Below are 14,861 nucleotides of genomic sequence, written 5' to 3' on the forward strand. Positions count from 1 at the left end.
TCGGAGTCACCTTCTAGTTTTGTATTGCACTGTTATCCTTATTTTTGAATAGCTTTATTTAGAAGTTTCTAGCAAACACTTTGTAAAGCTTATGACTTATATCATCGGTTTTGGAGTTGTAAATTTTAAAGAGACTTCTATTTAAATTGTTAAATGTTATTTAAATATTGTTGTTGTTCAATTAATGTTAGAAAATTAGGTCGTGACACAAAGTCAACCTTCCACATGGGACATGTATTTTTTTTAACAAAACACAACTGTCTATTGGAATCAATCTGAAGTTAGTACAGTAATAAATCAAAGTGAAGAAGCTCTCTTGAGTCAACTTCAATCTTGCATTTTCCTGCAGTCAGAATCTTGAGCCTTAACACAGATACTGCTAATATATCAGCTTTTATCATGGCAATCCCTAGTGATTATGATTATGATTGGGATAAAGAAGTAAAGGAATTTGAAGCCACAAAAGGTGGTGTAAAAGGGCTAGTAGATTCTGGTATCACAAAAATACCAAGATTTTTCATTTACCCATCATCAGATAATTTGACCAAAAATCCATCACTTTGCAAGAATGGCCACATTCAGCTGAAAATCCCTGTCATAGACTTGCAAGGAATTGAAAGTGGCAGTGGTGGGAGAAGGGGAATTGTTGAGGAAATAAAAAACGCAGCTCAAGATTGGGGATTTTTTCAAATTGTAAATCATGGGGTTCCAGTTAGTATACTGGATGCAATTCTTGAAACCACTAGAAATTTTCATGAACAGCCTAAGGAAGCTAGAATGGATCTGTATTCTTCTGATAATAGGCATAAAGTTAGGGTCTTTACTATTAATGGATCTTTTCAAGAAACTCATGTGGCCAGTTGGAGAGATGCCTTAGCTTGTACTTTCATTGATGACACTTTGGATCCAGAAGCTATTCCTCTCATCTGCAGGTACATTTTATAAAAAAATCAAATTTACCAATATTGGAATGAAATTGACCTGAATAGAATTGAAAAGATATAGATCATTTATATGACATATCCTAATAAGTTTGCGATTAGTACATGCTCGTTAGGTCCTATGTTTTCCAGGAGTCTTTTATTAGCTGTCAGCGATTTATATGCCATTAGAGAATATAGATAACTTCTAGTACTTTTTATTTTAATTTTGTGTTATATTGATATGAGATGAGTTTAAATGGAGCAACATGGTTGGTGAGGATTCATATATAACCGAACCCACTTGCTTGGAATATGAGACATGGTATATCCTAATTCCTAAGTGGTTTTCAGTTGAAGTGTCTTTGGTCCAGAGTTTTGACTGTACTGGACGCCTAAACGGCCAAATGATACTGTCTTACACACCCGAGCTATCTTTGGCCCCCTTTTTTTTTTTTAATCCTCCTCCCCTTTTGATTCTCCTTTGATCCCCTTTGTTGGAGATATTGCTCTTTTGGTGACTCGAACTCACGACCCTAGGGTTATAGGTGGGGGGTATTGACCATCTGAGCAACCCCTCTTGTCTCTTTGCTGTAAATCAGCTCGTTGATCATATAACTAGAAGTGAATGTATCACAATCGAGGTGAATGATTGGAAGTTTCATCTAATCTCCGCAACAAGGCACGCGCCTCTTTTAGTAGGTTAATTTATGAATATTCATGATGGAATGAATGTCAGGCTCTTTCTTTCTGTGCTATTAAGTATCATATGCTTCGATTTTCTTTTATCACAAATAGACTTTCTAGTTATCTTGTTTATTTGTAAAACACGATATTTCTATTTAGGCCATCACATCGATGTATAATCTAAATGCTTATGCAGAAAGGAAATAACAGACTACATGGAATACATGATCAAGGTCAGAGAAACCATCTCTGAGTTACTTTCAGAAGCCTTAGGTCTAAGCAGTGACTATCTTGCACAGATAAATTGTGTAAAAAGTGAATACTTGACTTGTCTTTACTATCCACCTTGCCCCGAGCCAGAACTGGCCTTAGGCACAATCAACCACTCAGATTCGACATTTTTAACTATGGTAGTTCAGGATTCTAGTGGTGGTCTTCAGGTTCTTTATCAAAATCATTGGGTTGACGTGCCACCTATTCCTGGTGCTCTAGTCGTAAACATTGGAGATCTTATGCAGGTAATTCGTTAAGAGTTCTGTCAAGTCTGCAACTTTTTTTCAGTTTGCAAATATTTCGTTGCTTTTTACGTAGAGATTTGATTTCAAAATGTACGTTGCAGCTTATAACTAACGACAAGTTCAAGAGCGTGGAGCATAGAGTGCTCGCTAGACCTGTTGGATCAAGGGTATCAGCAGTATGTTTCTTCTTCCCCAGTTCTGAATGTTTGTTAAAGCAATATGGACCAATCAAAGAGCTGTTATCAGAGAAAGATCCTCCGTTATACAAGTCAGTCTCGAATCTTGAATATATGGCCTATTACCAGAAGAACGTACGAGAATGTACTTCAGCTCTTCCTCATTTTAAGCTGTGAGTTCAGACTACTGTTTTATGTATAAAGTAGTTGCTAATTTGGCTCGGTAAGCTTGAAGTTCTCTCTTATTGTGTGAGGATACTTTTTTAAATTTACTGTATGGTTGAAGAAATCTTAAAAACTTTCACTGGTGTGACTTGTTTAAGTTTTCATTGATGTTTTTCCATTTCATTCTACTCAGCAAAAACGCTTATGTTTAAGCTAATATGGCTTTATAAGAAAGCAAAAGAAGAAAATGCATGATTAAGAAGGGTTAGTTTAATGCTAGAAAACAGAGATCAAATAGACTGTAGACACACATAAATATATGGCAAAAATTGACTGATAGAGATTGAAATTCTATTGTTCCTTTAAGAGGTTACAGCCCAATTATAGACTTCAGTAAAGCTGGAAGCCAATCTGCAATAGTTCAGCAAATAATTAAAGCCAGTCAAGATTTTGGGCATTTTCAGGTTTTCTTTCCCCTCCTCTTTGTGTTTCCATTTTGAGTTTAACTTCTGTTGTAGAATTTCTATGGGAAAATTTCACATTAGAACAACTAGGTTTCCTACTTTTCAATTTTATTGCTCATATTTCAATTTACAACCAACTAGCCCAAAAATAATAGGTTAAGATTCAACATTCAACTCCAATAGGTTCTCAAAATTACTATTTAATTTTTAAAAAAGATTCCTCAAGCTTTTAAGTTAATTTTCGAATCAGTAACTGTGACTCAAATATTAGTTCAACAAATCAAATTCATTTGGATGATGAAATTAGATTTTTAACAAGCTTAAATATATGGGTTTAAATTTCGAATTTGATTTTGTGAGAAATTTAGAGTGAATATTATTTAGACTTGTTAGAAACTAGCTTTAGTGTACGTACATTGCACGTGTATTTCACGTCAATGCTTTGCATCAATCAATAAAATATATGTACAAGAAGAACAAGTAAATTAAATTATCAAATAGTAAGTTTTAAAATGCCTGCATTAAGATAATAGTTTACAATAAGTAACTTTGTACGTAGAAAAATATAGAGAGTTGTCATTTGTTTAAATGAATATCGAAAGAAAGAAAAATAAGTAATGACAACTCATTGAGAATATATTTTGTCTCTAATGCTTCATGTTATTGTATAATGTTTGTATTTTTAACAATTACCTATAACCAATTTATATGATGAATTTTAAAAAGAATGACTTGGATTTTCTACACATTAGTAAAATCAAAGACTTTTCTGGTAAATTAGGACTTAATTATTCATTCTTAACATTAAAGAGAATAACTATTATTCTTAAGGGAATTTTCTTAATAATAATGCTTGATCATATTGAAATCTAGTTTTAGGATACGTGCAATGCGTGTGTATCCTATATCAATAAGTATATATATTTTAAAATTATATAAATATTATTAAATAATATGTATGAGTTATAATATAAATTTTAAAAATATAAGTTCTTGAAAATGATGAATATTGATCTTATTTAGTCAACAAAATAGAAGATGACCTAGCTAAGCATGAAAACAATCAAGATAATTTTGATAACTTAGTGATCTATCATTTATCCTTCTTTGCTTTAACTTAAAATAAAAATAATTGTCTAGGTAATATGTATTCTAGACAGAGCAACTAAAAAAATTACGACAAATAAATTATTTACCTAAACAGTAAATATTAATTTCTAAGTAAACTTTAGCTATGGATTAGTGACAGATTATCAAAAGAAAATTCCCATTAGCTATGAGACGAATTTCATACCTAATTTCTATTTTTCTTAAAGTCAAATTATGTAACAAACTTTTTCATTCATCTAGTTGAAGGAAATATGCATTATAGTAAATTAAGGTATTGCCTTGGAAATAAAGTGTTTTAATTCAGTATTTTCTGATATATTTTTTTTTCTTACTACTTTTAATATATGGTGAAGTAATTAATTTTTTTCTAGAATAAAATAAATTTTCAATTATATAAGATCAAAAAATCTTTAAAATATAGAGTGAAAATTCATACTAAAACTTTAAATTTAAATGTTAATTTATTTAAAATTAAAATACTAAAGTCTTAATCGACTCATGGTCTTATAGTTAGTATATATCCTTAGTATCATCAACCAAATATACAAAAGAATAGATAATTAATTTTAATCTCCTTGCAACAATCTTGTTAAATTTATTTATTATCACCATCTTCTAATCAACACGACCATTAAGAATTTTTAACAAAATTGGAAACACTAATTTTTATTTAAAAAATTATAGAAGAAAAGAACGTGGTAAAAAATTAGTTAGTTTAAAAAAGAAATAAAAGTAAAAATATTTCGAGTAATTAGGAGTTTTTATATAGTTCAAATAAGAAAAGGTTTAATAGTTTAAATTTTATTAATTTAAAAGTTTTAAATATTAAAAAATTTATTAAATATTAATTTTATAGTATACTTTCTGTAATCTAATGTAAACTTTATTTTTAAAGGTAAACTTATAAATCACCTAACTCTTTGTCCACGTGTGAAAAATTAGAATCAACACAACTGATATTGTCATGTAGTGTAAGCACGAGATTTTTGCCCTATGAGAGAATTACTCCCAAAAAATTCAAAATAAAACAATTCTCCTTTGTGTGCAATTTTGAGAATTTTCGTGGCATTTTAAATAATTATGTGTATTTGTCCATGCATATTTATTTGTTAAATTAATAAAAAATACAAAAATACATCACATTTGCATTTAGGATTTAAGTTTACAATTAGAAGTAATTAAGTTTGTTTTACAAGAAATGAAAATTGCAAAAATATGCATCGTTTACATTTTTAGCATTCAATGTCAAATTGTGCAATTTTGTTTTAATTGGTGTTTAATTATGTATGATAATTGTTGCTAGGAATTAATTAGTATTTTTTATAAGTTAATTTAGTTTATAACTTAATTCAGAATTTTAGTTTTATTAATTAGAAAGTAAAAGAAAATAGAGCAAAAAATATAAAGAAAATCGAAATTGGGTCTCTTCTCCAATTTTGAACCTAGGCCCAAAACACCTCTACCCAACCCAAAACCCTTGACCCAAGCCCAATGTTATACCCATACCCACTCCACGACCCGACCCGCTCCAATTATAACACAAATATACACAACCCTAAAGCCTAAGTTTGGTTTTTTCAGCTGCTGCAGTGCAAAAGACCCCCTTTCTCTTCACATCTTCATCTTCCTCATCTCACACCCCTTCCAACGCCAACGAACCTCCCCATTCGCCATTGACGCAGCAGCAAAGCTGCTCGTCGACCACCCTGGCTGCTCCTTCTTCTTCATCCAACAGCCTCTGCCCCTATCCGCCATTGACTAGCTCGTCGAGCTCCCACGGCTGCCCCGTCTTCATCTTCTTCGTCCCAAGCTCAAACGGCAACGACGAACAACCTTCATCGTCCTCACCTCCATGGCAGCTGATGTCGATGCTTCTTCTTCTCCTTCCAGCTTCACCATGACCATGGCTGCTGCGTTGCTGCGTCTTCTGCTTCACGACCAGCTGCTCGACATGCACACACACAGTCGCCATCCATGGCAGCCCTTACGTCGAACTCCGGAAGGCTGCTGCTTCTGCTGCTTCATCTTCAACTGGCTTCTCCCTCACGTCCAGCTGACCACCAGCTGCCCAGCCTCCCCGTCCGCCATGGAAACCAAACCACCAACTCCATCGCGACAAGCAGCGCTGCTGCTGTTACTGTTGCTTCGTCTTTGTCTTCTTCACCATGGCCTAAGCCTCGTCGACCTCCAACAAAGAACACCCAAGAACTCACCCTGATGCTTCCATGACCACACGCACATACACGGAGGAAAAGCGAGGCAGTCCGGTTAAAGTCCGTCGAAGTTCTATCAAGGTTTCATTTGGTTTTCGTTTGAGTCCGTTGTTGTTCGTCGTTTGTCGTTCTAAGTTCGTCGAGGTTAAAAGAGAAGGTGGGTTGTCGTTGAAGTCGAGATCCGTTAGGTCATTGACAGTCTTGGTTTGAGTTCATCGTCGTTCCGATCCGGTTAGTTGGTTTAACCAATTCATGTTTATCGTTTTTTTTATTTTCTTCAGTTTGTTTCATTTTTCTTGTTTATTTTTTAGATAGAAATTGTTAGTTTAATTATAATATTGTTAGATTTAAGTTGAAGTTCAATTAATTATTTCTTCAGTTTGTTTTTATTAAGTTAAAATGATTTAGTTTTAATATAGAGTGTTAGTTTAATCGCTTGAATCCGTTCTTTGTTGTTTAATTTAGATTTAATTCGTGTTCATTTTTTTTGTTTGAAGTTCGTTTTTAATCCAATGATTTAATGTGAGTTTATGTTTTGTTTTTTAATTTTTTGATTTAGTTTGAATCATGCATCTTTGTTGTAATGTTGTTGGATTTAATTTGAAGATCATTTGATTATTTGAGTTTAGTGATTTGAATCTGTTTATTTGTTTTGTTTAAGTTTAATTTGAATTTGAGCTCAATGATTTGAATATACTTGTTTTTTATTGTTGTTGAATCTGAAAATAGGTTTGTTGTTAAAAAATATTGTTCAGTCAAAATAATTCCAGTTGTTTCCTTGTTGTTCATCATTTAGTTTAAGTTTGTTCATAAAATTTAATTAGGAATTGGTTATAGCTGCTATATTTTGGTTAGAATTGATTAGGTGAATTGGTTATAGCTAACGGGGTTAGAATGGTCAATTGCAGTATTTTCAGGGGTAAAATGGTAATTTCAGTAATTTCGGAGGGGTATTTTTGGAATTGAAAATCTGAACAATTTTTTATTTTGAGTGCTCTGTCCATTAAGATTAAATAATATTTAAATAGTACATGGTGGGGGACAAGACATAATGTAGTGGGAGAATAATATAATTGTTTAAGGTAGGCATGAGGGACAAGATATAGTGGAGGGGATAATGTATTTGTTTAATCAGTAATGGGGAACAAGACATATGGTAGTGGGATTAAAAGGGGGATGGGTGGAAGATAGTGGGATTTAATTTAAATAAGGAGAGTTTGGTTATAAATAGAGGGGGCTGGACACAAAATAAAGGGGCTGGATATTGAAAAGGGAGGGAATTCCGAAAATATTAAGACTTCCAAAAAATAAAAATAAAAACATTCTGGAAATTTAAAGAGAGAGTAGTATACACTTGATATACAATCTAAATATTCTGATATACGGATTCAGAAATTAAGGGTTAAACATTAACTAGTCTTTCAATCTGAAAAGATTCCCTTTGCTTCTGCCCGTTGATTGTTGTTGGTGTTTCTGGATTTTCATTTGGTTTGTTCCTTGAGTTTGGTTGGTTATTTGCTACTACTTCACTGGTTGTTGCTGGATTTCTGCTCAATTTTTAAAGTTTGTTGCTGGGCGTTGCTGTTGTTGTATGCTACTGCATTTCTGCTGATCTTCCTTTTCTTTTGCTTCCAATATCAGGTATACAACTGACACGCTGGTTACTGTAAACTGAAACATGAAGCATGAATATGAAATGAAGAGTTGAAGTTCTAAATTTATCTTAATTATATTCTGAATTTTATTTGTATATATACATTATTTAGCTTACTCTAATCAGAATCATGTAGCTGTTTAATACATATAATGGAACATCTGACGGTAGCTTAGCGGACGAACTATCTATGTATTGCCTAAAAATAAATAAATGGTGTAGTAACTCTGTCTAGTTAATTCGTTATTGTTGGGTGATTATCATGTCTCAAAAAGCATGTTAGCTGATTTAGACTATTTTTAAACATTCAACAGTTAGTTCATTAAACAAATAGATCATTTCGGAACTTGTAGGAATATTGTTTAGCTAAATACTATTGGTTAATTTCAGCATGTAAAACGGTTTAGGATTAAAATTAGATTGCCAAGTTTTTTTTTTTAATTTGACAAACTGTGAGCATGCCTAGTATAATGTAATTAGGTAGTAACATGTGAATGAGATGGCCGGGGTCCAGTTTGTACCATACACATTGGGTCTGGGCCCACATTGGCAACAGACTGCCCTGCTTGCATCATTTTCAGATTTTACGAATCATATTCGGAACCCAACTATAACAACTCATAAGCATGTAAATAAATTAGGACCTTTTCTCTTTCATTTTGTAGAGACAAATATAATAGAAAAAATATAGGCACTTTAGGATTATCCTGTTAAAATAAATGAGATGAGTCTCACCCAATAAAACATATAAGTTGCGGGGCCCTCAATAAAAGGTTAATAATTGTATAGACTTCGGGATCGGTCGTTTAGCAAATTTCACGACCTTACCCAAAAAATAATGATACGCTAGTCGCTTTAGGCGCGCCTTTAACAATTTATTTTCTTAAACTCAGGTGCACATTTATGTGACCCAAATCCAAATCTCAACAGAGTCGAAATATGTCGATAACCACGGGTATATTGATGTGACGTAGTTCGAGAATATTTTCATGATGTTGCAATTCTCGATAATAATAATAATAATGATAAAAGCGGTTAAAAGTCAAAATTCGCACATATGTTCAACATGTATTATATCAGATAATCAAGCCGAATATAACAGTTGAGCGACCGTGCTAGAACCACGGAACTCGGGAATGCCTAACACCTTCTCCCGGGTTAACAGAATTCCTTATCCGAATTTCTGGTGTGCAGACTGTTAAACAGAGTCATTCTTTTCCTCGATTCGGGATTCAACCGGTGACTTGGGACACCATAAATCTCCCAAGTGGCGACTCTAAAATAAATAAATAAATAAATCCCGTTTCGATTGTCCTTTAATTGGAAAAAACTCCGTTCCGCGCCCCTTTGCAGGCGGCGCAGGCGAAAAAGGAGGTGTGACAGCTCTGGCGACTCTGCTGGGGATAAAACCCAGAATCTCTGGTTCAGGGTTCAGAATTCGAGCTTAGTTAAATTGTTATATTTGGCTTTATCTGATTTTTACATGTTTGAGCATAAAATGTGCAAAATGATGCTTTTACTGCTTTGATATTATTGGAACTGTACATATAAACTGTGCCGAAACCTTCTCTTCTTACCTCTGGGGATGTGCTTACTGGTTGAGACTCCCTATTCTGTTAGTGTCATACCCTAAATAAAAGAGGCTCGGAAAGTTTCTAAGCCGGCTGGCCTTTTGGTTCCCGGAAAGGAGCTCCTTCCTCAACTCGAGTTGTTCGCTCGGGTACACTTTCTATAACACCGACCCAGGTTTTGAACATAGAATAACGTGACTTCATGCCGGATCCCTAGTAGGAACACTTATTTGCATCACGTTGCATTTGACTTAGGGGACTCAACACAGGGGTTGGGTCCAACTAGGACTAGCAACCTGAGATGAAAAGACCATCCTGATGCATCCTATTTGTTTCCCGTGCATTTATTTGTCTCGCGCCCGCATGCTGACCGGGTTTTGAATACCAGGAATATTGTGAAATTGAGGAAAACAAATGAAAAAAAAATAGCGGTTAGAGAATTAATTGTTTATTTTTGAAAAACCCAATGCCCAAATACTGTCAAAACTCTGCCGAAACTTTGAGAAAATGAGAAAAAAAAAAGTTTTATTAGTTTGTTTTACTAAAAGCAAAGGAAAAATAAGAAAAAAAAGAGTCGTTGTTCTGTCTTGTTTTCAAAAAATAGAAAAGGAAAATAGATTGTCTTGCCATGAAAAATGAAAATGAAAAAGAGTCTTATTTTTAAAATAATTTTTTTATTTGTTTATGAAAATGCCAAAAATGAAAAGGAAAAGAGTCGTGCTTTGAAAGTGGTTTTGTTATTTGTTACCAAAAATGAATGAAAAAAAAGAGTCTTGTTTTAAAATAGTTCAGTTAATTGCCCGAACTATGCGGGTCTGATTCTCACCGGATGTGAGATACGTAGGCAAACCTCTTCGGTTCCGGCCCACCATATTCAAAAAATCCAAAAATATTTTCCATTACTTGCTTCTTTAGAAAGTCTTTCTTTTAGACCTCAATTCTTTTTAAAAAAAATATATACAATACAAAAATATTTCCTTTTAATCGCTCTCAAAATCCAAAAATGTTTGTTTAAAAATACAAATTTCAAAAGAAAATTCAAGATTCAAAAATATTTTTCCTTTCTTTTGTAGTATTTCTTTCATAAATTCAGACTAATAGTCCAAAATATTTCCTTTTTCTTTAGAAGATTTTTTGAAATTTCAAAAAAAAAAATGTAAAAGAAGTTAAAATTAAAAAAAATATTTCTTTAGTCGTAGTTTCTTTTCAAAGAAAAAAAAAACAAATCGAAATCCAAAAATATTTTCTCTCTTCTTTGTAAGTATTTTATTCGGAAAAGAAAAAAAAAAGTTAGTTTATTTCCTTTATTCATGATGGGCGAACTACGCTGGTTTGATTCTCACCGGATGTGAGATACGTAGGCAGCCCTAATCGGGTCCAACCTCCCCTTTTGCTAAAATAGCCAAAAAAAAACATGTCAAAATTTTAATTTTTGTCATAAATAAGTAGGGTGATGTTCAACCTCTCCTTTACAAAAAATAGCCAAACAATTAGCCAAATGTTCCCAAACGGGACGCCGGAAGGCTGATTTTGCATAAACAGCCACCTTTGGTTATGTTTTGATTTCTGACCCTCACATCCTTAAAATTTTCGTCCCTGAGGCGCAGAAAAGCCGTGTTTGCAATACCGGGTCTTTTATTCTGATTTGAAAAAACAAAACAAGAAAAGAGTCATAAATAAGTTGGGTCACGCCGTTTTGTCAAAAATAGCCGAATGTTCTCAAAAGGGACGCCGGGAGGCTGACTTTGCCTAAGCGACCATCTTTGGTCATTCCTTTTGGTTGTGACCAGTTATCCCGCACAACCTTAAAATCTTCGTCTCCGAAGTGCTAAAAGGTCATGTTTGCAAAACCAGGTCTTTTATTCTTTGAAAAACAAGAAAATAGTCAGTGGTCAAGTGAATACCGTTTGGTTTTTAGTTAAAATAAGTCGGCCCGGCTTCGGTGATGTCTTAAACCGTTCTTGCCAAGATAGCCTTAGAGTATCTTTCAGTTGTCGAAGGGCTATTTTCGTAAAAGAACGAACAAGTTTGTGAAAGGTCGTAAAATAATCCTTCCCGGCCTTAAAATTCATGTGAAATTGAGAAGGGGCCACGTCGGAAAACAACCATTTGATTAAAATTGGCATATAGGGGAAGGAATCTGGCTTTTTGTTTTTGAGTTTGTAATTCTTTGATTAGAGTATGCGGGCTATTTGATTTTCGAGACCGTTTGTTGTCTTTTGTCAAAGTCTGTTAGTATGGTCAGTTTTTAAACTTTTGTAATCAAGTTTGTTTTAATATGAAAATTGAAAATTCCAAAAAAAAAATGTTTTATTAGTATTTACCTTTTATTGGTCTGAACTACGCAATGTTTGATTCATGCGGAGTCATGATACGTAGGCAATCTCCATAAGATTCGACCACCATTGAAGAAAAAAAAGGAATAATAGAAAAAAAACAAAAAATAAAAAGAGAATGAGATATAAAGGAAAGTGCGGGAGATTTTCAAAGGGGCACAATTACAAGAAGCCGGAACAACGCACGTAACTGAAGTGAATGCATGATAGAACAGTTTAACTGCTTAGGTGCATTGCATCTCTGATATATGATTATCTGTCAAATGCCCTAACACTAACGTGATGGCTTCACTTTGCTGTGTTCATATATAGAAAAGTGGTTGGTTGTGGTAACTCCTCCCTACAAAGCAAAGTCAAAGGACAATGACACAGAACCTTAGAACCGAGTGGGTCGGTACCGATGACCGACAACAACTGGTCGAACGGAACAACGGGTTGGAAGAAGAAGTGAAAATGCTGAGACAACATGTGGCAGACATGTATCGGGAGTGGATTGCTCGGAAAGCACCACCCCCGCCGCCACCTAGCTTCCTGGAATCTGTCCTTACCCAAATACCGAGCACAATTCCAGACGCTCCCCCACACTCTCCATATATAACCGCCTATGACAGCTTTCCCAGCCACCCGAGTAACTCCATCACTCGCCCTCCAGCTATGCTTTCTCAATGCTCCACACCTCCCCAACACCAATTCTCTCTCCGAGACCCTAAGAACCATACTTCACTTTCCAGGTACCCGGCTCCACAAAAGGCCTATCCACCCCCTCAAGCATACCGGAAGCCTCCTGGATCAGGTTTTAAGCCAAATCAGACATTTAGGAACGAGAGGTTGCTGAAGCGAGGAAAGGCTCTCACCCCTATCGGAGTATCTTATGCAAGTCTGTTTGAAAGGCTAAGGCATGCTGGCCTGATTGAGCCGCTCCCCGCATATACTCCAGATCCACGTGTAAGAAGCTTTGATCCTGCCGCACGATACGCATACCACTCCAATGTCAGAGGGCACAACATTGAGAGCTGTCGTAATTTGAAAAGAGAAATAGAAAGGATGATCCAGGAAAATCTGATTGTGATCCAAGATAGTGACACCCAGAATATTGCGCAGAATCCTTTACCTGCACATCATGATGAACACTTTGTGGGGAAGCTGCCTGATGACAGGGAGCACTCGAATCCTATTGGGAACTTGTTGACTGAGGTTGATGATATTGAAGTTGGTAATGGTCTTGGCAATATTGATGCGAAGCTCAGTGGCTAAGATGTCAGGTTTGATAAGTGGGAGGACGCTCCGTTCCTTGGTTAGCAAGAGAGAAGCTTTTGGTGGCTTATTTTGTTGTCATTTCTGTTGTCCGGATTATTCTTAGGGTTGTAATACGGATATTTTCTTGTGTCAAACTTTCTTATCTTTCCATTTTGTCATAGCGGTTTGTTTAGTTTTGTCCAGGTTGTTTCGGGATTTTATTCTGGTTTGTTTTTGTTTGTTTTGTTATTCAAACCATTTCACTGGTAGTCTAATGCAAAATCCGGCTTTTTATTATTTCCAGTCATCTTCTTTGTTTAGATCTTTTTATCCTTTTGTTTTGTCCTCGTTCAGCGCCGATTCTAGTGACATGACATGCGCGCACAGTTTGGGCCTAATCTTAAAAGATAATCATAAAATCCGTGTAAGATGATCGGGATATTTAAAGGAGATAAGAACGATTAGAGATCATTTGAAGCCCAAACCATGAGAAATTGGGGCAAGTAACTGAGAGTGTTGCCCAATGATGTTATGTATGGATATGGTTATCTGGTGCAATCAAAAGATGTTACCAATGTTTTCGGCGGTTTGTTTAATTGTGCTGTTTGCACTTGGCATGTTTTGAAGTTTGGAATGACGAAGGCATTTTACTCTGCTATCTAAACACTTTATCCTACGTTAACCCTTTGAGCCTTATTGGTTTTCTTTCATACCCCTCGTTCGGAATCAGTAGTAAAGAGTAGAAACACAAACATAAAAAGATAAGAAAAGAAAAGAAAAAACAAAAACAACAAAAAAAAAAGAGATAAAGAAAAGGAAAAAATGACAACAAAAACAAAAGAAAGTCACAACAAGGAATTGGGAACTACGTTTGACCTGATTCACGGCTCGGTCATAGTGTGCATAGTGTGCATAGTGTAACATAGTGTAAAAAATAAAAATCCCCAAGCAAGAAACTGGGGCAGAAGTTGTGCTTGATGTAAAGAAAGCTGGTTCCGAAGGTTGTAAATTTTGAACTCAAATTGATTCGTTTTGAGCCGCTAATACCCTTTCTTTCTAGCACTATCCAAAACCCCACGTTACGGTCCAAAGAAAAACTTTCTGACCAGTCATCGAAAGATGCCAAGTCATACAAACAGAAGTCGGGGATAGCACCCCGATTCCCAACAGAGAAAAGGATCATGGACTGGAAATGAATTGATAGCCGAAAAGAATCCCCATCAGAGAGAGTCATATCGGCAACACTCCAAATCCCCAGCTGGAAAGTGATACAAATGAGAGAGTCTTATCGGTGAAAATCTTCACGGATACCATAAGGCGATGAAAGTTGAGAGAAAAAACCAAAATGAGAGAGGCTTGACAGTGAAAACCCTTCGGGCACTACAAGTCGAATAAGATTAAGAATCAGATGGGGAATCGCCAAATGAAGATCTTGAAAGACGATTGATGGTAGAAGATAGGCCACATGTGCATGTCATGACCATTAGAGTCGGTAACTGTGTTTGATAGGTTTTTATTTATAGTTTCTCTTGTTAAAGAGTCATCTTTTTCCTTTGTCTTTTATTCGGTTCCCTTTTTTGTTTATCTTTCTCCTTTCATAGAACAATTCCACAGTAGAGTTTGTTTGGTCAGAACAAGTGAGAAATGACTTCAAAATCTGCCATCAGCTTTCCAATTATGCAAGACCAGATCCGATTAGAACATCCAAATGGTCTAAGTCAGGAAGGAACAAGCACGAGGCCAGTGTCAAGAAAGATATCCCCCGCAAAAGGAGATTGACAAAAGGATGGACGAGTGTCAAGAAGGATATC

The 14,861-nt window shown here is 35.1% G+C and overlaps 1 protein-coding gene across 1 annotated transcript; it reads left to right on the plus strand.

The window, feature by feature from the left end:
• Nucleotides 1-265: 265 nt before the first annotated feature.
• On the plus strand, nt 266-2,605 carry LOC104239311 (1-aminocyclopropane-1-carboxylate oxidase homolog 1-like). The gene is made up of 3 exons (XM_009793921.2): nt 266-932; nt 1,804-2,125; nt 2,227-2,605. Exons 1-3 carry the CDS (start codon nt 400-402, stop codon nt 2,476-2,478), a joined length of 1,107 nt encoding a protein of 368 aa, XP_009792223.1. The 5' UTR covers nt 266-399; the 3' UTR covers nt 2,479-2,605.
• The last annotated feature ends 12,256 nt before the right edge of the window (nt 2,606-14,861 follow it).

Source organism: Nicotiana sylvestris, chromosome 6 (assembly GCF_000393655.2).
Source record: "Nicotiana sylvestris chromosome 6, ASM39365v2, whole genome shotgun sequence".
Classification (NCBI taxonomy): Eukaryota; Viridiplantae; Streptophyta; class Magnoliopsida; order Solanales; family Solanaceae; genus Nicotiana; species Nicotiana sylvestris.